Below are 21,286 nucleotides of genomic sequence, written 5' to 3'. Positions count from 1 at the left end.
AATATTTAAATAAAAGAAATACGGTTTTATTTGTCAAAATCCTGGCTCATTTTTCTCAACTCCTATCCCTCAAAGCAGAGCCCTTAATGAGCAAGGCTGAGGATCCAGCAATTCCTCCAGCCGGGTGCTGCAGTGCCAGAAGAGCCGCTCCAGCCCTAGGCCCCATCAGCAGAACCAAGATCAGGTGAAATGTTAGCCTGGGTAAGGCCACACTTGGCATCCGGCACCGTCCCCGGCAATATAAAAGAAGACTCTGAAATCCCAGAACCAGGGCAGAAAAGAACAGCAAAGAGGACCAGGGGCCTGGATCGTACACTGACTGGGAGCTCTGTCCAAGAAAAAGGATTAGGGGTGACTCGATTGCTGTCTTCCAGGACTTGAGAGTCAGTCTCAGAGGAGGGGGCAGCGGGGTCCACTTATTCTCCAAAGCACCCAAGGGCAGGACAAGAAACACCAGGTGCAAGCTCATCAGAGAGAGGCCCAATCTGGAAATAGGGAAGAATAACAGGATCAGTTACTCAATAGACCCCTCCCCAGCCTGCCTCCCGGAGTCCTGGGTGCCCTGTTGTTGGAAGTTCAGAAAAGATGGGACAGCCGTTCATCCGGGATGGAATAAGGGCTCCTGCCTTGGGCAGGGAGGGGAGCGGGGTTGGAGTCCAAGGCCTCTCCCAGCCTGATGATTCTAGGACTCTATGAAAGGGCCAAACTCTGCCATGCAGAAACTTATGTTCCAGGGCAGAAAATGTCTTCATGGATTCGTTAGCTGCACAGAAGTTTGAGTCAATGCCTGAAGAAGGATTCTGGCATCAACCAACACTAACATTCTCAGTCCCTAGAGACCTTTCTTGGTGTTCCAGGGACACTTCCACCTCCCTTGGTTTCCTTCTGATTCTTACACAAAGTCTAGACCTGTCCAGGGGCCTAAAAAGAGCCATGCAACTGTTTTGAGCTGATGGATACATTTGGCATGAGAAGAGCGTGGAGACCAGAGGGCTTTCATCCATATCTCCCCCCACATTTAGGACAGTTGGCTATGATCCAGTATTTTTAATGCAAGTGTTAAGGAGCCCACGTCACCCCTTAAGCCCACTGACCAGCTTTTCCCAGAGCCTCAAAGGACGAAAATTGCCTGCTGGGCAAAAATGTCCAGAGAAGGCACATGGGGTCTCTAGGCTGGGGAAAGTCATCCTAAGTTAGCCCAAGTCAACTCTGACACTTAGAACCAACGTTCTCTCACAATTACAGCTGGCTAAAGCAGCCTTGGCAACATTGGACTTCAATTCCCAGAAGTCCCCAGTTAGCTTTGCTAGGTAGTTCTGAGTCAGATCCCTTGAATCTATACTGTCCTAGGGAGGCCATGCTTGGAATCCTGCATGCAGTCCTGGTCACTATGATACAAAAAAAAGATTCTGAGACTCTAGAAAAAGTGCAGAGAAGATCAACCAAGATGATAAGGCACCTGGAGGTTAAGGCGTACGATGCATGGTTGAAGAAACTGGGCATGACCAGCCTGTTGAAATGAAAGGGGGCATGATAGCAGCCTTTTGGTGGTGGGAGGGCTGTCCCAGAGAAGAGGAGGCCAATCTATTCTCCAAGCACCCGAGGGAAGGACAAAAAGTAAGAGAGGAAGCTCCTTAAAGAGAGATCCACTTGGAAGTAGGGAGGAATTTTCTGATCGTGAGAACAATTAACCAAGGAAACAATTTGCATCCCAATCATGGATGCTCCATCGCTGGAGGTTTCCAGAAACAGACTGGACAACTATTTGACCAGGGTGGTATAAGGTCCTCTGCAGCCAGTTGGACTGGAAGACCTCCAAGGTCCCTTCCAGCCCTATAGTTCTATGTTCCATGTTTGCTTTGCCCACCAGAGAATTCTAAGAGTTGAAATTCATACCTCTCACATCTCTCTTGGTAAGGGTGAGTGCCTACAGGAACATCAAATACCTTCCTAGTCCTGGCCACCATCCCAGTTTAGCTAAAACAATTTTGTTAGACCCCAAGGGTGGTGTGGTGGAGAACATCATTCTGAGGCCATCAGGGGTGGCACCACAGCCCACCAGGAGATCCAGAAGAAGAGAGGAACTGAGGTGAATGTCTTGTGTGGATCCCTGATGTGGATGGGGAAATGGGGCCGTCACTGAAGACTCATAAAATCCAGGGCCTTTTTCTTCACAATTTGGGCTTCCTTACACTGGTTACTACTCCAGTCAGGCCTTCTCTGATGCAGAGGAGAATTTCTATTTTCAAATATTTATTGTTCCAGGAAACTAGAACAGAAACACCAGCAAAAACTTTGGGAAACTTCATTGGTTCTTTGCATTCGGTGGAAGCAGGGAATTTAGAAAGGATTTGGGGGAAACTGAGGGCTATGCCTGTTAAATACAGTTGGTGATGAGGAAAAGGGGCCTCTGAGGTGTCTTGTGCAGAGGCAGAAGAGCTGAAATCCTCCTGAATGCTGATCAGCCTCGGTCCCATCCATAGGAAGGTTTTTCTTTTCCTTTTTCTTTTTCTTTTGCCACAATGAATGGCAGTTTCACTCAACGGGGAGCCAGCTATTTCGTAGTCCTTATTTGGACTTGCTTTGAGCTTTGGAAAGCGGAAGTTTGACTTGGCACCAAATCTTGTTCCACCGGACAGGATTCCTTGAGAGCTTGGGAGAGCGAGAGGGCAGATGAGGGACGAAGGAGGGCTGGCAGACTGGCCCCGTGACACAAACCAAGGCAAGAGAGAGCCAACTTCTCACCCACTGGCAGTGCTCGGTGGCTATCGGCAACGCCATGCTCTGGTCCTTGACTGACTGCAACCCTTTTGACCCAGGACACTGGGGAGAAGGACCGGCAACCCAGCAAAAGTCCCGCTCTCGCTAGGATGAAGTTGTGTCCTCTCTAACTTCTGCCCCAGCAAAACTCAATTTGCATCTTCGAAGAGTGAGAAAATTCCATCAGAGGAAGAAACTATTAAGAAAATATTGGATTGTGCTGAAATGAGTAAATTGACATTTGAAATTAGAGAACAAGAAGATAAACAATTTTATGAAGTTTGGGATCTTTTTTTATCAATGGTCAGATAATAAAACACAATAATAGAATATTTAGATTTAGGATATAATTTTCTTTGATATTATTTTTATAAAACCTTATTAAGATAGATTTGGTATGATCTTATGACTCGTTGCAAAATAAATTAAGTAAATTATAGTTATCTCATTAAAGTATGAATTAATACAATTATAGTTAAATGATTTCTCAGTAATGATACTAGGTTATATAATTGTTGATTGATAATATGAGTTATTATGTAATATAACTATATTAGCGTTTAGGAAACGTATGCACACAAAAAAAATGGTAAACCAACCGATACACTGTTTGTAAATCTATGAAGGAGGAGGATGTTTTTATGTTTTATGTTGTATGTTTTATGTGGTTTTGTTTGTTGTTAAAATAAAAAACTTTTAAAAAAAACTCAATTTGCATCTTGGAGCCCAATGATATGCATTGCTTTCAGCTCGCCCAGAAAAATCCCAGCCACCCCAAGCTTGTCTCCTGTGTTCGTGGGGCTGGCTTGCCCCATTTTCAGGTGTCCCTTTGGCAGCCTTAGTCTGCCGTTTTCTGAATGGCACAACATGGAGAACCCAGAAAGGACCCAGAGAATCAAGGTGACGCATGAGGGGTGCCAGCAGCTGCTTCCTTTTTTTCAAGATGGGCAGCTTTCCTCAGAACACGATGCTGGGGCAAAAATGCTGTTGCAGGAGGTGCCTGGAGCCTGTAGGTGTGGCCAATGGGATGTTTAGGATGCTCAGGCAGGAATGCCCTTGACAAACTTGAGGTCAAAGGTGACTCTCTACCAGGGGCACAAGCTAGGGAGGCTATTTCAGGGGGTGATAGATTGGATGTTCTGGATTAGTATACCTTGTCGTAACACCATTGCCTTGATTGACACCATGTTGGGTAATAGGTGATTTCAAGTGTTCACAGAATTCAATAGAAGCTGATATCATAAGTTGAACAATGGACTATTAGGATTAATACTACCAACCCCTGCTCTTTTTAACTTTTTGACTTGTACACCCATGGCCTGCCTGAACCCGTTTCTCAGAAATTTGTTTATGCCGATGCTTCAATCTCTCAGCCCAAAGAACCAATTCCAGGGATGTAGAGGGCATCCCTTCTCAAAATCTCCAGAAGCTGGATGGCTTCTTCAAAGCATGGCACCTCCAACCAAGCCTCATGAAAACAGAAGTAGCCACATTCCACCTCAGCAACAGATACACAAATTGCCAGCTTTCAGTGAAGTCCCAGGACCATATTTTGCAATGTGACACCTCTGAAGTACCTGAGGGTAATTTTGGACAGATCACTAACCTTCCGGAGACCTTGGGAAAAACAGCTGCAAAATTGCAAAGCTGCAACAATTTACTGCACAAACTGGCTGGAACACCCTGGGGCGCCGACGCTGACCCCTTGCAAACAACAGCCTTGGCTTATTTCACGTGAGGCTATTGTGCTAGCATTTGGTACCCACCACCAAATGCTCAATGTCCAATTCCACCAGACAGTGTGCATCATCTCTGGTATATTGCATCCCACAGAACAAACACATGTTTCAAGGAGATTAGGAAAAAGAAGAAAAGAAGCGGGCAGAGGGACAAAATACAGAATAAGAGAATTAGAAGGGACCTTGGAGGTCCTCTAGTCCAGCTCCTTTGCTCAAGCCGGAGACCCTATACCAGTCCATACAAATGGCTGTCCAGTCTCTTCTTGAAAACCTTCATTGTTGGAGCACCCACAACTTCTAGAGGAATTTGGTTAATCGGTTAATTGTTTTCACCATTAGGAAATTTCTCCTTAGTTCTAGGAGCAGGGATTATTGGTCCAGGAAAGGACGTAACTGGCGCACAATTGACAGTTGTACAAAGGCCCTCCTGGCCACAACTGCCATCTCTCCTCTATCAGGAGTCATGAGGCCAGGAGAACCTCCAAATTATGTCCTGGGTCTGTCTGGGGGACACAAGCCACCAAGCTGACATATTACAAAGTACCCTAAATCCAGAAAGTAGCATTTTGATATGTTTACCAAAGAACAGGACATTTTAATGTCAAAATGGCACAAGTTGGATTTGTAGAAGTACTTAATGTCCTCTCTACTGTTGAATTTAGAAGTTTGCAGCTCTCCCATTTGCCCATATTTGGGAAGGTTGTCCCTACTGCAACTCAATCCAGTAAACAAAATGTCGATCCTGCATGATCTAATTGGGCATAATGGGATAATGTTTGCTCAGATAGTTATAAAACTTCCTGGAACAACATCAGCTAGGAAAATATGAATTGTGATGGAGATCAGAAATGGAGCGAATTTTGAATGGTAGAGTGATGAATGCTATTAAAACCATAACTCACAGCAGGATAACACAAGGCACCTTCGCCTAGTTTTAAATTCTGAAAAGAGAAGGAATTGAGGGAGGATTTGGGAGGGAAATGAAGGTCAGAAGGAGCCGGAGGTCTGAGCTGAAGCAAAGCACCATCGTTCAGAGTGACACGTTTATAGATCAGTGTTTGTCAACCTCGGCCAGTTCAAGATATATGGATTTCAACACAATAATGGTACTACATTTACATGGAGGGGAGTAAGCAGTGGGTTAAGTCAAGATTCTGTTTTAAGCCCAGTATTCTGAAATATCGTCATAAATGACTTAGAAGGGGGATAGAAGGGGAATTCATGAAATCTGCAGATGATTTGAAGTTGGGAGGAACAGTCAACAGCCCAAAAGACAAGCTCAAGATCCAGAGGGATCTTGACAGACTTGAACACTGGGCCCTATCCTAATATAGAGGAAAGTAAGGTTTACACTTACGCAAAAAAAAAAAATGTACAAGTACAGATTAAGAATTTTGGAGTCTAATGGACAATCACCTGAGCCCACAATGAGCCGCAGCAGCCAAAAAAAAAGTTAGTGCAAAAAAAAAAGTCCTGGGAGTTGAAGTTTTAAAGTTGTGAAACACTATAATATGCATATATCCTTCGAGATGGGGAATAGAAGAATAGGAAGACTATACAGATATTGTACAACCCCGATCATGTTATTGATAAAAGCTAATTCCTTGCTTGTTTAAACAACCCATCTTCCGTGTGACCAGGTTTCCCCAACCTTGGTTTTCTGCCCAGCATTGCCGAGATCCAGCTGCCCTCTTGCCAGTGAACAGAACGTAGAAGTCAGAGCAGCTGGTAAGGAAGGCTGCCTGAGGCCGAAGGGATATTCCACAGTAGCCTGGATGATTTTGCCACGTGTTCAGGTTGGCTCAGCACCAGGCAAGTAAGCGCAGGATATCTCCAGTACAAAATTCTGCGCCTCGGAACATTTCCCTCCTGCAAGCAGTGTCCTGGATTTGTAAACCTGAGTCCCTTTGCAATGGGAAGGACTGCTCCAGGGTAATATGAAGGACCTCCGCCTGGAATGCTGACTCTTGGCGGCCCAGTCCTTGACTTTTGGACCCTGGCTTCCTCCTCTAGAGCAGCGTTGCTCAAGCTTGGCAACTTGAAGCAGGGCTGGCTGGGGAATTCTGGGAGTTGAAGTCCACACGTCTTCAAGTAGAGGAACATTGCTCTAGAACAGAGTTCGTGAACCTTTTTGACTTTGCAGACCGGTGGGGGGTGGAGAGGGGATGTTCTATGTGCAGGATGGCTGAGTGTGCATGCACTTGCAGCTCCATCTGCATGAGTGATGGGCATGCTCACACAAACCCGCTCACACAAACATGGGCTCGGCCACCGCTTCCATGGCCTGCTTCCCCAAGGCTCAAAGTCACGTAGCGGGGCGCCCCTGGCCCTGCGGTTGGGGACTCCCCCTGGACTTGGCCTGGGCTGGCTTTGGACTTCCAGTGACTCTTCTGTGGGTCTCCCTGGCTGCAAGGCATCTCTTTGGGAATTTGGAGCCTGTCGCTCCTGGACCTTTGCTCTTATCCTTGGGACCCTGGGTCTATTTGACTCTCCCCCTCCCTTCTACGCACGTACTTTCCTTGACTCTTTCACCTCACCCAGGCCCCCCCCTCTCCCTTTTTGCTCTCCCCAGAAGTTCTCTACTCCTCCTGCCTCCAGAACCGTTATTCAGATAGATTTCCCCATCCCATGCAGAAGCTAAAACTTGGATTTTCAAAATAGGGTTGATGCATCTGCCTCCTGTACTATGCTAAATTCAAAGCCCTGAGCTATGAAGCCCCCCACCCCGTGGCTTAATACGATTGAATAACAGAGTTGGAAGGGGCTTTGGAGGTCTTCTAATCCAGCTCCCTGTTCAAGCAGGTGGTCATGGATCATTCCAGACAAGTGGCTGTCCGGACTCTTCTTAAAAGCCTCCTGTTCACACAACCACTGAAACAGCAGTTGGGTGTCCCACATTTTGAGGATTTTTGGCTAGTCTAAAATATTGCGTGATCCAATCCCCAGTCTTTGACCTTCTAGCCAATTTCCTCCCCCACTCTCCTCCCAACCCCTTGCCCTCCCCTTCTCTTGCAAGTTATTTGGAAATTGGCGGGGATACACTTTCCCCCTTTAGCACTGACATCAAAGGCCAATTCAGATGACCAAAGGTCGGGATCCCTTCCCTAGGCCGGCCGGCAGAGTGGCCCCTGTAACGGATGCGTTGCAGGAAGAAGTGGCTGGACTTCCCAGGTGTTGCATTTTGGACAAGGCGGCAAACACCGGATCGATTGTGACTGGCAAACTGGGGGGTGCAGACCACCTTGGGCCTCTGCCGAGCCTGCTGGTCCAGAGAGGCAAGAATTACTTATTTTTTAAATGCTTATTTCGAAATGAAAAGCATAGTTTGATGTCAAATTACTCAAAATAATCTCTTGGGGAGAACTAACATAAACAGTACCAAGAAACGTTTATTTAATCATCCTCGGGGAAATGTACAGGGCCTTGCTACGGCAAAGAGAAGTTGATGTGATGCATAAACATTGTCAAATATAAAAACTGCATTTAAAAATAAGTGTTTAGTTCAGAATTTACTATTTGGTTACTAGCGATTGCCAGCGGTATTAAGCTCTTCAGAATACCTCCACTTTGACGTACCTTTTCTCTCCTAGACGATCCAAATCTCTACAAGATCAAGGATTTTTTTGGGGTGGGGGTGGGTGGGGTGGGGGTATCTGATTAATTACTGTGAGAAACAATTATCCGGGCAAGCTTAAAAGTGCAGCTGAGATTTCTCAGCGAGACAAGCGCTTCTAATATGGTGCAGCATGAGATTTGATTACATTTACTATGTGTTGTATATTGTTTCATATGATATAGTTTCACGCCGATGGGAAGCCTTGACATCAGTAGATAGTTCAATTTACAGTAAATTTGCTCCATGCGGAGCTTTGACTGCCTCCCCAGGTTATGCAGAGTTTCCCCTATAGAAAGTTGCATCTCCCCATCTGACAATTGCTAGGTATTTTCTTGGTTTGTTTTGAATGTTTTTATTCCTATTTTTTCCAACAGAATAATATTTGGCATGAGTAGCTGTAAAGGGGAAATTCTTCCAAATACACTTTGTAAAAATGCACGCTGCAAGGGAATAATCCACAGTGAAAACCAGAACAAAGGCCTTCATAGCCAGGAATAAGCTGCAATCATTCACTGCCTCTCCCTCCCTCCCTCCCTCCCTCTCCCTCTCCCTCAAATTCAGTGCTCGAGGATCAGCGCCAACGTGGATGGGCCTCCAGTTTAGAAAGGCCAAAGTTGTGCTCGGAACTTAAGCTGGGCTAGACTTGGTGGAAGGGAAACCTCCAAGGGGACCCCAGGGAGATGACCGACTGAGCTTGACGTGGCTTTTGCTGGCTGAGTTGGGGTGCGTCCTGCTCCTCCTCTGTCTCACAGAGTGGCCCCTGGGTGGGAGGGAGGGGGGCTCTAAGTAAGAGCGCCCCAGCCCATCGGAAGGGGACAAAGGTAGCCCACGACTGATGGGCCGGAAGGGGGCTGCTACTTTGGGACTCCACCATCTTCCTCCCATCCATTCTCTCCAGCCCACAAGAAGCTTCCTGGGAAGCAGCAGACGCGCCGCAGTCTCTCTCAATCTCTCTGTCAGAAGTGAGCTCCAGAGGTCGCCAGTTTTTCATCCCAATCCAGGTTGGTTGCTTGAGGCTACAGATTCTGAGCATGGAACCCCTTTCAGGAGCTGGCTTGGCTCCACAGCCCAAAGGTGGGCTAAAACGGGGCTGTGCGGCACACGGCCAAGTGGTCAGACGCCCCAGTGGTTCTTTCCATGTGTAAGCTGAACTAAGCTGTCATATTAAGCCACTGTATACTTGAGTTTGTTGGTCATGTGAACTCAGAAATGGGGTTTGGTTGGTTTAGGGTGTTTGCTTTCAGTCTGGAAAGTGAAGGCCTCCCCTCTTCTAACAGGGTCAGGATAATATTTGCAGAGCATGTCAGGTGCTTCGGCTACTGTTTCTTTTGCTTCTCCACTTCCAGTTCTCTCCGGATGTCTGAGACCTCTGTGGGCACCTGGACGGTCAGGCCATCCATCCATTTCTTCACACACACCTGGCAACCCAGACGAGATCTGAAAAGCAGGTGCAAACATCTGGATTTGGGCATCACTTTCCTAGCATGCAATGGCTAACATCTTGCCAAGTTACCCACCATCTGCAGGGGGACAGAAGGCCTTTGGTGTCCCTTGTGAGCCCATCCCTTAGATGCAGCTCAAAATGTCACCCCGAGAGCTGAGAATGACAATCAAAATAAAAATCCGAAAGGCTCTCTATGGGCAGTTTGCTGGCTCAGTAGTTAAGATAAGCTGGGCTTATCGGCAGCCCAGGTTCAAGACCCAAGCGCCACGCAATCGGGTGAGCACCCAGCCTCACCCCCAGCTCTTGCCCACCTAGCAATTCAATGGCCAGCAAATGTGAGTAGATAAATAGGTACCACTTCGGTGGGAAGATAACCTTCCCATGACATTCTGCTGGTCACGTGACCGCAGCAATGTCTTCGGACAGCGCTGGCTCACTGCCAGAGATGACCTGCAGCCCCTAGAGATGGCAATGAAGTTTCCTTTACCTTTACCCTATAAAGGGATGCCCAAGGCAAATTGGTCCAGAAAGTAGCTGGATAAGCGAGCATTTCTCTTCTCTACATAATGATGCTTCCACTTATGCGAGGCTGGGCAGGATCCTGTAGGATACCTTCTCGATGCTCTTTCCAGGTGTGGCAAACTGACTGAGCTTACCAACGTCTATGCAACAGGCTCAACATCCTCGGAGCCAGGTAGATGAGCAACTTGCATTCTCCCTTTCATTGAAACATAGCCAGAGTGCAGAGTTGGAAATGCCCCCCCTTCTCCCCCCACCCTCGAATGCACTCAGAGCCGGGAAGGGGCACCCAGGATGCTTACGTGTTAGTCAGTCCATAGGCCAAGTCCAGCATGTCCAGTTCATCATCACTGATCTCACCCAGTTGCTGGAATGCTGCTTTCTCAAAGATTAGATGGCAAGTGGAGCAGGCCAGGGTGCCCTCACACGCCCCTGCAGGAAAAAAGAGGCCGCCGTCATCAGCAGAAACCATGCAGGGCTCCTTTTGCAGGTTGACAGTGTTGCCTGCCTTCTATAAACTCAGGAGAGACACCCAAAATCAAGAGCATCAGCTTTCCTCCCTCAATTTTAGAAAGCACCGATGAGAGCAAATGGTGCCGTGTTGCAAGACAACACAGGATGCGCTAGAGAATTGGTTGGACAGAGCTACATTATATATTATAGGTGTGAACATTAAAATAATTCAGAAACAAACTGGGGCTCGGTTATTGCTTTCCCCAAGTTTTTCTGCCATCTGGGGGTCCAAATGTGGAGGAAACCGCTGCTTTGTAGTTTATTCTTCATGTAAATGGAATGGATGGATGAAGCAAACTTAAGTAAATACTTGCGTGTAAGAGGTGATCGTTTGGATGTGAGCATACTTTAGTGGTAGAGGCACACTTGGAATGTGAAAAGTGTGTTGTGGGTGCACTCACAAAATGGCAGCCCTATCTTAGTCACAAAATGGCCCCATCACCACAGCAGGATGATGAGAAGTATCCTTTGACCGGAAGAAGATTGAACTAGCGATAGTGGTGAATATCTGTAGCTCAGATGTAGGATGAGGGTAAGAGTTCATTCTCCGAGCTTGTGGGTTGGTTTCCAAAGATTTCGTTACCAGCCTGGGTAACATTTTCAGGGGAGGAGATATTTCAACCCTCAGAATGGAAGATTTGGGACCCCTAAGGCTTTCCTGTATGTAAACAGAGGCGAGGTACAGATCTCAGGAGGTGGGTGTTTTGATGCCTAGACCAGTCTGTAAAACAATCTTGCCAACTCCTAAAAAAATAGATTATTGGAAACCAATAGAACCCGAAGAGAGAAAGGCAGGATCTCACCACTAACCAAAGCCATCGATGTTAATATTTTGATTTATCACAACCTCCAGCAGACTTTCCCCTTCTCTGGCGCTGACCGAGTATTTCTCTCCGTCCCGGTTAATAAAATGGAGCCTCACCTTGTCTGCAGAGCTGCATGGAGAGAGAAGCACAACAGCCATTCAGAGAGAGCTCAGGGCTCCCACGTGCCAAGTAACAATCAAAGAAGCCGCAGGGGAAAAAAAATTGCCATTCACATTGGTCAAAAGTCCAAGACATTCCTACTCATTTGGGTTGGCTGGTTGGAACTGAGCTAAAGATGGGGAGGTGGTCAGTCAGCCTACCCAGAGCCATCAAGATATCTTTACACTAGGGATTGTGTACAAACAAGGAGAGTCTTCACCACTGGAACTTTTCAAGAAAAGGCTGAACAGACTGGTATAAAGTCTCCTGTTTGAGCAGGGGGTTGGACTAGAAGACCTCCAAGGTCCCTCTTCTTCTATGTTCTATGTCTCCAGCTTTCCTGACTGCAAAACATGGATCAATATTGCAACTTGGGCCACCAAAAGCATGGAGCACTTTTCCATGTCTCATCCCTCATCCCTGGAACCATTTCAGGCCAAGAACTGTTAGTGGCGTCTGAAGGGCAAAAAGCAATGATCCAGAACCCCAAAACCCACCTTTCAGTTATAGTTGGACTTTGGGCATGTCCACTAGGGGAACTGGGCAGGTCAGGTTTCTAGGGAATTACACAATGTCCACTATGGGGCCTCAGGAGAAGTTGCTGATAGTGACGTGGCCCACATGAGCCGATTCCCTGTTCGTTTCTGCAAAAGATCCCGGTGGGGAATTCAACAGGGGTCCCTCCGAACTTGGCCTGTGGCCTCTGCTATTCTCAGCTCCGCATCCATCTCTAAATTTGTGGTGGTCTCGTGGATATTTCTGCTTGGAAACTTCAGTATCATCAGATGTGACTCATCTGATAACACGCAAGAGTCATTTTTCTCACCGTGTACATGTATACATCCAAACTTGACTGCATTGTTTCTCTGGGTACGTGCATAATTTTGTATTTATTTATTTTGTCATGTTTGTGTAGCGTATATTGGAGGTGGAGACCCTTTGAGAGCTGCATGCAATGAAATTTCATTTTAATGTATGCCAGTTAGTGTACATTCAAAGTGAGAATAAAGTTCTTCTATCTTCTATCTGTCTACCCTCTCACTTCATCTCTGTTGGCAACCCAACTTTCCGATTGACCCTATGCATCACCCTCCCTGCTCTCCTCGGCCTCCCGAAGGGCAGATGGTGTTATTCGGCATTATTCTGACCCCTCCTGTCCATTTGCACAACAGTTGCTGCATAAGAATTGCATAAGAATTGCACTTGTTTGGAGTGGAATGTTAAATATTGTGACGGAGTGGTTTTAGATCCTTCTAGCCCCTGAAGAACAGTAGTTTTTCTGCCATAGCTCTCTTGTTGGGCCACGGGGGTCCCTCCCTTTGCCCGGGGTCTTGCTCCTTTCTGCGTGGGTCACCCACTCCCTGGCCGGGGGTGGGGGGACACACAACCGCGCAGTTTTCGGTTCTACCTTTGCCCACGTAGCAGAGCTCTCTCTCTCTCTCTCTCTCTCTCTCTCTCCCCCCCCAAGCGTTCAAAGGGCAGAGGGGAAGCCCCGGCCTAAGCCAGGCGTCCGTGGGAGCCGCTCTGCTTCCCAATGGCTCTGCTCCAGCTCATCAAAGGAATCTTTTTCCTTTATTTCCTCTCCTCTGTATCTCGATCCCAACGTGTCAGGCCACAAGTCCCAGCAGTGCCTCCTCAGGGAGCAAGATAGAGAATCTTGGGGAAGGCTGTTGCAAGCAACAGCTTCACAGTTGACGACATTGTAGAGGCTTTCAAGGTTTTTCTCAGTGGCTAAAAACATTTCCCAATACTCTATACTTCTTCAAGAACTCTCATAACTAATTGCAAAACATTCCGGATGGCGGCAGAGTTTTCTGCTTCTCTTTGCTGCCATCTAGTGGTCATTCAGACCTGTGCAGCCCAAATCTGCTCGTCCTGAACTTCCAAAATTACCTTTCTTACCCCAGGAGAAGCAAGATCATAATAGAAATGGTGCATTGCTCACCTGGGGCATTCAAAAGGCACTTTGAGCACAGGCATCTAATGGTGTCGTTTTACACCCTCACCTGCTGACACCACATCCGTTTTCCTTCCCTGCAGCCAGTTCCACCAGTTATCCCACCATTCCAATTTCTGTTTGTGTAACTGGGCGTTTGCCCAGTTGAAGGTCCCACCTGGCCTCTTAGCCTGAGCTGCATCGGAGTCAGGAAGGAAGACAACAAAGCAATGGCAGCATCTGTCTGCCACCTGCAAATAATTGTCACATGGCCTGAACAGAGTTCTCGCGTTTGTAATGGATCAGAAAAGCAAATGTAAGTTTTGAGCATGAATTTTGTGGTTGCCTACTGCTTTGGGAACTGCTGAAGGAGAAACATGTGAATGTAACACTGAAGTATCTTTCCATTTGAATATTTTTTTTTTTACAAAAAAAGAATTGCATATAGAAGCTAAAATCAAGCTGCTGGCACCTAACAGTCTCATAATTTATTAGTCTGACAGTTGGTTACTGATTTGGGATCACTCCACTAATTTCATCATAAATCAAGCTTTGAAGTAAGTTTTTCCCTCAATCCTTGCCCAAAATTTCAACCACAGTATGATTATATGTTTGAGTCGTGTGGACTATCCATTCGCCCATCTGTTGTTTGCAAAAAATGAGCAAACAAGTGTGTGTGTGGGCGAATCTCTTATAATCAGGGGTGGGCTTCTGGGGGCTCGCAGGGGCTTGAGAGGACCCCCAAATCCCACTCCTGGCTGGCCATGCCCACCCCTCCCCTCCCAGGAGTCCCCACCCAGCCCGTTTTGGATGCAGGTAAGTGCAGGTGGCCTGCAGAGGCTCAGGGAGGGTGAAAAACGGGCCTCCCAGGAGGCTTCCAGAGCGCCTCCGGAGCCTGGAGTGGCCATTTTTGCCCTCCCAGAGGCTCGAAAAAAGCCTCCTGAGCCGAGGGAGGGCAAAAATGCCCCCGCCGTGGTGCAGGAGACCGACTAGGCCACGCCCACCATGGCCACACCCACCCAGCAACCAGGAAGAGAACCCCTTGCTAAAATTTTTGAAGCCCACCCTGCTTATAATGTTTGCTCTGGTGAAGTTTTTTGTTTTAAGTTGCTACAGAGTAAATGGAGCATAAATGTACACTGCTCAAAAAAAATAAAAGGAACACTTAAACAACACAATGGAACTCCAAGTCAATCACACATCTGTGAAATCAAACTGTCCACTTAGGTAGCAACACTGATTGACAATCAATTTCACATGCTGTTGTGCAAGTGGAATAGACAACAGGTGGAAAGCAGAGGCAGTTAGCAAGACATCCCCAATAAAGGCGTGGTTCTGCAGGTGGTGACCACAGACCACTTCTCAGTTCCTATGCTTTCTGGCTGATGGTTTGGTCACTTTTCAATGCTGGCGGTGCTTTCACTCTAGTTGTAGCATAAGACGGAGTCTACAACCCACACAAGTGGCGCAGGTAGTGCAGCTCATCCAAGATGGCACATCAATGTGAGCTGTGGCAAGAAGGTTTGCTGTGTCTGTCAGCGTAGTGTCCAGAGCATGGAGGTGCTACCAGGAGAGAGGCCAGTACATCAGGAGACGTGGAGGAGGCCGTAGGAGGGCAACAACCCAGCATCAGGACCGCTACCTCCACCTGTGTGCAAGGAGGGACAGGAGGAGCACTGCCAGAGCACTGCAAAATGACCCCCAGCGGGCCACAAATGTGTATGTGGCTGCTCAAATGGTCAGAAACAGACTCCATGAGGGTGGTATGAGGGCCCAACGTCCACAGGTGGGGGTTGTGCTTACAGCCCAACACCGTGCAGGACGTTTGGCATTTACCAGAGAACACCAAGATTGGCATATTCGCCACTGGCACCCTGTGCTCTTCACAGATGACAGCAAGTTCACACTGAGCACATGTGACAGACGTGACAGGGTCTGGAGACACCGTGGAGAACGTTCTGCTGCCTGCAACATCCTCCAGCCTGACCGGTTTGGCAGTGGGTCAGTAATGGTGTGGGGTGGCATTTGTTTAGGGGGCCGCACAGCCCTCTTTGTGCTCGCCAGAGGTAGCCTGACTGCCGTTAGGTACCGAGATGAGATCCTCAGACCCCTTGTGAGACCATATGCTGGTGCGATTGGCCCTGGGTTCCTCCTAATGCAAGACAATGCTAGACCTCATGTGGCTGGAGTGTGTCAGCAGTTCCTGCAAGATGAAGGCATTGATGCTATGGACTGGCCCGCCTGTTCCCCAGACCTGAATCCAATTGAGCACATCTGAGACATCATGTCTCGCTCCATCAACCAACGCCACGTTGCATCACAGACTGTCCAGGAGTTGGGGGATGCTTTAGTCCAGGTGTGGGAGGAGATCCCTCAGGAGACCATCTGCCACCTCATCAGGAGCATGCCCAGGCATTGTAGGGAGGTCATGCAGGCACGTGGAGGCCACACACACTACTGAGCCTCATTTTGACTTGTTTTAAGGACATTACATCAAAGTTGGATCAGCCTGAAGTGTTTTTTCCCACTTTAATTTTGCGTGTAACTCCAAATCCAGACCTCCATAGGTTGCTAAATTTGATTTCCATTGATAATTTTTGTGTGATTTTTGTTGTCAGCACATTCAACTATGTAATGAACAAAGTATTTAATAAGAACATTTCATTCATTCAGATCTAGGATGTCTTATTTTTGTGTTCCCTTTATTTTTTTGAGCAGTGTATATAAAGTATTTAGCACTATTTAAACAGCTCATCTTGCAACCGATCACAGAAATAAGCACTGAGTTTAGTACTTGTGAGGCGTAAATCACATAGTCGTGCCACCAATGAGTTTAAATATTAGCACTGCTTTATAAACCTTTAATAAGGCCACACCTAGAAAACTGTATTTAGTTTTGGTCCCATTACAAAAAAAGATGTTGAGACTTTGGGAAAAGTGCAAAGAAGAGCAACTAGGATGATTAGGGGCCTGGAGACAAAAGGATATGAAGAAGGGGTTGCAGGAATTGGGTATGTTTGTCTAGAGAAAAGAAGGCAGTGGACTTACTTCCCTTCAGAAGTTGTAGCTGCTTCATCGCTGGAAGCTTTTAAGAAGAGACCGGACAGCCAGTTGTCTGAAATGGTCTGGGGTCTCCTACTTGATCAAGAGGTTGGACTAGAAGACCTCTGAGGTCCCTTCCAGCTCTATCCTGATTGGCTGAATTTAGCTCTGATAGTGACATGAAGGCCAAATGGTTCAGAGCCAAAGAAAGGGCAGCTGAGCCCCCACAGGAAGCCCCTTTGCTAGGAAGCCGAAGGAGAAGACCGTCTTCTGTCTTTTCTCACCTTTAACTGCTATCCCACCTACTTGTTCTTTACTGCCAGAGGACTCTGTACAGGTGGGGCGGCTGGCCAGATACCCAAGGCCAAAAGTGACCCCCCCTAGGCTGAAAGGGGGGAGGGGTCCTCTCCCCGGGTCTCCCCAATCTGTTGCTGAAAATGGGAGAGAAGAACACACACACACACTTTCTAAACCATGAGTACTTAACCCTGGTATATTTGAAATAACCCCATGGGGCTGGGGTCACGCAACATACTAAGCCAAACCCATAAAGTATGACTTTCTGCAATTATAAATCAGAGCATTGGGCAGTTTGTTTGGTTTGTGGTTTAATGTGAAGTGTGAACAACTGTAGCTTCTATAGTAAACCCGGATTAAAACAAACCATGGCTTATTGCAATGGCAGTTCAGACTCAACCCCACTGCACGCCAGCAGTTAGAGAGGGAGAGCGTGGGAAGGTCAAACTTGGGAAGGCAAAGGGTTGCCTTGGAACAACGGGGTGGGAGTTGTGGGTTAACCCCCCCCCCCCGGATGCCAGCAGCCGCTCTGGGGAGGCTTCCCTGCAAGGTCTGCTTCCAAGGGCAGGGCCTTGTGGTGGCTCCCGCCTTGCCTTCCTCTGCAAAGGCGACAGCCTTGGGAAGGGCCGTCCTGGGCTGCTTGCTCAGAAGGCCTCCGCACGGGCTCTGCAGGGGCTTTGCTCCCTTCCAGTGATGGCGCACGTCTGTGAGGTTCGTGAACTCTTTTCCTCCCCCATCAGGGTTTGTGCGCCCCGAGGAAGCCCCAGGAGCGGCTCTGAGAAAGCCAAGAGCTGAGAGGCGTTTATCTGTGTGCCTGGGGTGCAGGTCCCTGTCCCTGGAAGTCCCTCCCAGCTGCCTTCCGGAGGTCAAGAAGATGTACCTAGCCCCTCCTCCCTCTCCCCCTCTGGCTCAAAGTCATCCTGGGAAACTCTGGGGCCGAGGCCTCCCCCACCGTTGCTAGAGCCGTACTTTTATGACTCCCCACCCTGGTTCTCCAAAATGTTCTGCCAAGCAGTGAAGAAAGGACTTTGGGCAGGCCATTGTTCTGAGCCTGACGGAGCTGCGAAGTTAAGCCTTGACGAAGGAAAGGAAAAGGGAAAAAAAAGATACAAGAGTGAGAGTCAAAGTTTGTATTTCAGATGGGGGGAAAAATGCAGGCGTTGAGCCAATCTAGTCTTATTATCTACTCAATGAATGAATCCTTACTTAGATTCAAATAGCAATAGCACTGATATACTGTTCCATCGTGTTTTACAGCCCTATCTAAGCAGTTTATAGTGTCAACCGTAAACCCCAACAATCTGGGTTTTACTGACCTGGGAAGGATGGAAGGCGGTAAGGCTTGAACGTCGGCTGCGGGCAGAGTTAGCTGCAATACTGCATTCCAACCACTGCACCACCAGGGCTCCTGGTCAAATGCAATGCTGGTCTTCAAGTCAATGAGACCATTCCTTGAAGGGGGTCGGGGGGTCTCCCTGTTCGGCTCTGTGCAGCAATGCCTCCTAAGGCAAAGAACAGCCTTATTAACTTGGCCGTCCTTATGAGGGGGCTCCACTCAGGCTAGCTTCCTCATGACAAGAAGCATCCCTGAATAAGCCAGTGAGGAAACTGGTCATAATTATTCTTTCAGGCCCATTCGCTTGGATGTGGCTTTGGACAGAGTTCATCTCAATGCTACCTGTTAGGTATAACATAGTTCACCTAACTAGTTTGGGTAAGATAATATATATATAAGCTATGATTCTTAGTTTAAAGTGTATGTTACTTTAAATGCAAAGCATGTAATTTTGGGTGTGGTGTGAAACCACCATAAGAGGGAGCAAGAGATGCTGATGAGACGCTGACGATTCCCTGACGCTTTGCTGGCAATTACTGGAGTTGCAGAAAGGAAGAGAGGAGTTTCTGAGTTTGTTGCATATCTCTCTCTACTGCAAGGAGATAAATTACCGGACTGTTATTTTGTAAGTGTACTGACCTCTCATTTTCGACACTGGAATTTGCAAATGAATAATCCCTGGACGGACTGAACTAAGTGTATGATATATGGACTGTTTTGACTATGCTTTAACTCTTGCTGGAATAAAACTACTTTAATTGGCACTGTGTCTGCTTTTACTGAGTGTAAGCTAAATAACACTTATCTCACATATTTTGCCTGCCTGCCTGACTGCCCTGTGCAGATCTTGCTAGGGTTTATCCCTAACACTACCCATGAATTATTCCAGAAACCAATGGTGCAAGCGCAGTTGGTTGAGCAGGGCAGGCAAGAGATGTGTGTGTGTGTGTGTGTGTGTGTGTGTGTGTGTGTGTGTGTGTGTGTGTTTGGGGGGTGGGAGGGGGACTGACAGCGATTCCTGCTCTCCCTAGACTTGTTTTAGGATTCTGCCACTACCTGATTATTTGTAACGTGATGATCTCCAATTCTTACTCTGGTAATTCTGTGGTTGTCTTGGCCTATTTCTCAGAGGTCTCTTTCAGTTTGCTACCTCGGGGATCCCCCTTTTAAGGCCATAATGTCGTATGTCCTGGTAATACAGAACAATGTGGGTTAGGCAGCATCACCGCCAGATGGATTCACAACTGGCCGACCAGCCACACTACATCCACGTGGGGAGGATCCTGCAGTGGGTAGCCCAAAGTTCTTCTCTTAGGCCAGTACCCTTCAACAGAACAGAACAGAACGGAACAACAGAATAACAAAGTTGGAGGTTTTCTAATCCAACCCCTTGCTCATGCAGAAAGCCTTATAATATTTCAGACAAATGACTGCCCGATATTTTCTTAAAAACTTCCAGTGTGGGAACATTCGCAACTTCTGGAGGCAAACCGTTCCCCTGGATAATTGTTCTCACTGTCAAGAAATTTCTTCTTAGTTCCAGGTTGCTTCTCTCCTTAGTTAGTTTCCCTCCATTGCTTCTTCTCCTCCTTCGGGCGCTTTGGAGAATAAGTTGTTGTTCCCCTCTTCTTTGTGGCAATCCCTGCTTAGATCAGGGTGTCAAACTCAAGGCCTGCCCCGCCCACCAAGCCCATGAGGCTGGCCTGGAAATAGCAATGACCACCCCGTGGTGCCTCTGCCGGCCAAAATATTTCACAAGAAGAGTTCTCCACTCCTCTACTCGTTGCAGAATACCTTATGCCACCAGACTTGAAATTCTAGAACTAGAAAACCTAGAACTACGCCGCTTTCAGTCCGATCTAAGTATAGTATATAAAATTATATACATTGCAATGTCCTACCTGTCAGTGAATACTTCAGCTTCAACCATAACAACACAAGAGCAAACAATAGATACAAACTCAAGGTAAACCGCACCAAACTTGATTGCAAGAACTACAACTTCAGCAACAGAGTGGTCAATGTCTGGAATACTCGACCTCACTCTGTGGTTTCTTCCCCAAACACCCAAAACTTTAACCTTAGACTGTCTACTATTGACCTCACCCCTTTCCTAAGAGGTCTGTAGGGGGCGTGCATAAGTGCCCCAACCTCCCTACCGTCCCTGTCCTATTGTTTCTTTTATTTTTCTTATATGTATCCATCTATTCATAACTATGTTTTTACTTACACTATTATTTTGTAAGCAATTGACAAAAATAAATAAATTAAATAAATAAAAAGGGGCATAGGGGGGCCACACCCATTCAGGCCAAAACCAGGACAGGGACGGTAGGCACATTGGTGCGCTTATGCACGCCTCCTACAGTCTAAGGTTAAAGTTTTGGGGTTTGGGGAAGAAACTACCGGGTGGGGGCTGCAGGAGGCCGGAGGAGAAGTACAAAGCTGACCCAGCCGTGGAAGAAATCCAGTTTGACACCCCTTCCTTAGATACTGGAACGCTGCTATCAGGTCTCCCCTAGTCCTTCTTTTCACCAGACTAGACACACCCAAATTCTGTAACTGTCCTTTATAGGTTTTAGCCCCCAGTCCCCTAATTATCTTTGTTGCTCTCACTCTTTCCAGAGTCTCAACATCTTTTTTACGTTGTGTTGATCAAAGCTGGGTGCAGGATTCCAAGCGTGGTCTTAGCAAGATCTTATAAAATGATACTAACATTTCACGTGGAATTGACCCCATTCCCTCTGTTAATGGAGTCTAAGGCTGCTTTGGTTTATTTTGGTGGCTGTAGCGCACGGCTAACTCATATTGAAGCCATTGTCCACTAGGACTTCACCATCCCTCTCACAATTACTACTACTGAGCCAAGTTTCATTTAAGCTCTTGAGCCAAGTACCACCTATGCTATACCTACGCAGTTGCTTTTTTCTTGCCTAAATGTAGAACTTTACCTTTTCAACCATTGAATTTCCAGATTCAAATAGATCTTCACAGATTTGAGGGTTGGGCCCAGCAAGATCACTGGTGAGAAAAGTAAGGCGCTACACTTAGGAAAAACCAGGTATGCCTAGCTGGTACTTGGCTCAATAGAAGTAAGAGTGATACTAGTGGACAGTCAC

General features: G+C 47.2%; 1 protein-coding gene across 2 annotated transcripts in view; it reads right to left on the bottom strand.

Moving 5' to 3' along the window:
• Nucleotides 1-7,868: 7,868 nt before the first annotated feature.
• Nucleotides 7,869-21,286, bottom strand: part of LOC113453015 (adrenodoxin-like) — a 216,979-nt gene continuing 203,561 nt past the window's right edge. For both annotated transcript variants that reach the window (XM_087940899.1, XM_087940898.1), the window contains 3 exons: nt 11,402-11,526; nt 10,381-10,510; nt 7,869-9,552 (listed from right to left, as the gene is read on the bottom strand). In XM_087940899.1, the coding sequence (XP_087797025.1) occupies nt 9,432-9,552; nt 10,381-10,510; nt 11,402-11,526 (376 nt within the window). In that variant the 3' untranslated portion in view covers nt 7,869-9,431. The remainder of the gene's footprint in view (nt 9,553-10,380; nt 10,511-11,401; nt 11,527-21,286) is intronic.

Source organism: Pseudonaja textilis, chromosome 12, assembly GCF_049901715.1.
Source record: "Pseudonaja textilis isolate UNSWEBS1 chromosome 12, rPseTex1.2, whole genome shotgun sequence".
In the NCBI taxonomy this organism is placed as follows: Eukaryota; Metazoa; Chordata; class Lepidosauria; order Squamata; family Elapidae; genus Pseudonaja; species Pseudonaja textilis.
The sequence above is the reverse complement of the archived record's forward strand: the minus strand, read 5'-3'. Positions and strand labels throughout refer to the sequence as shown.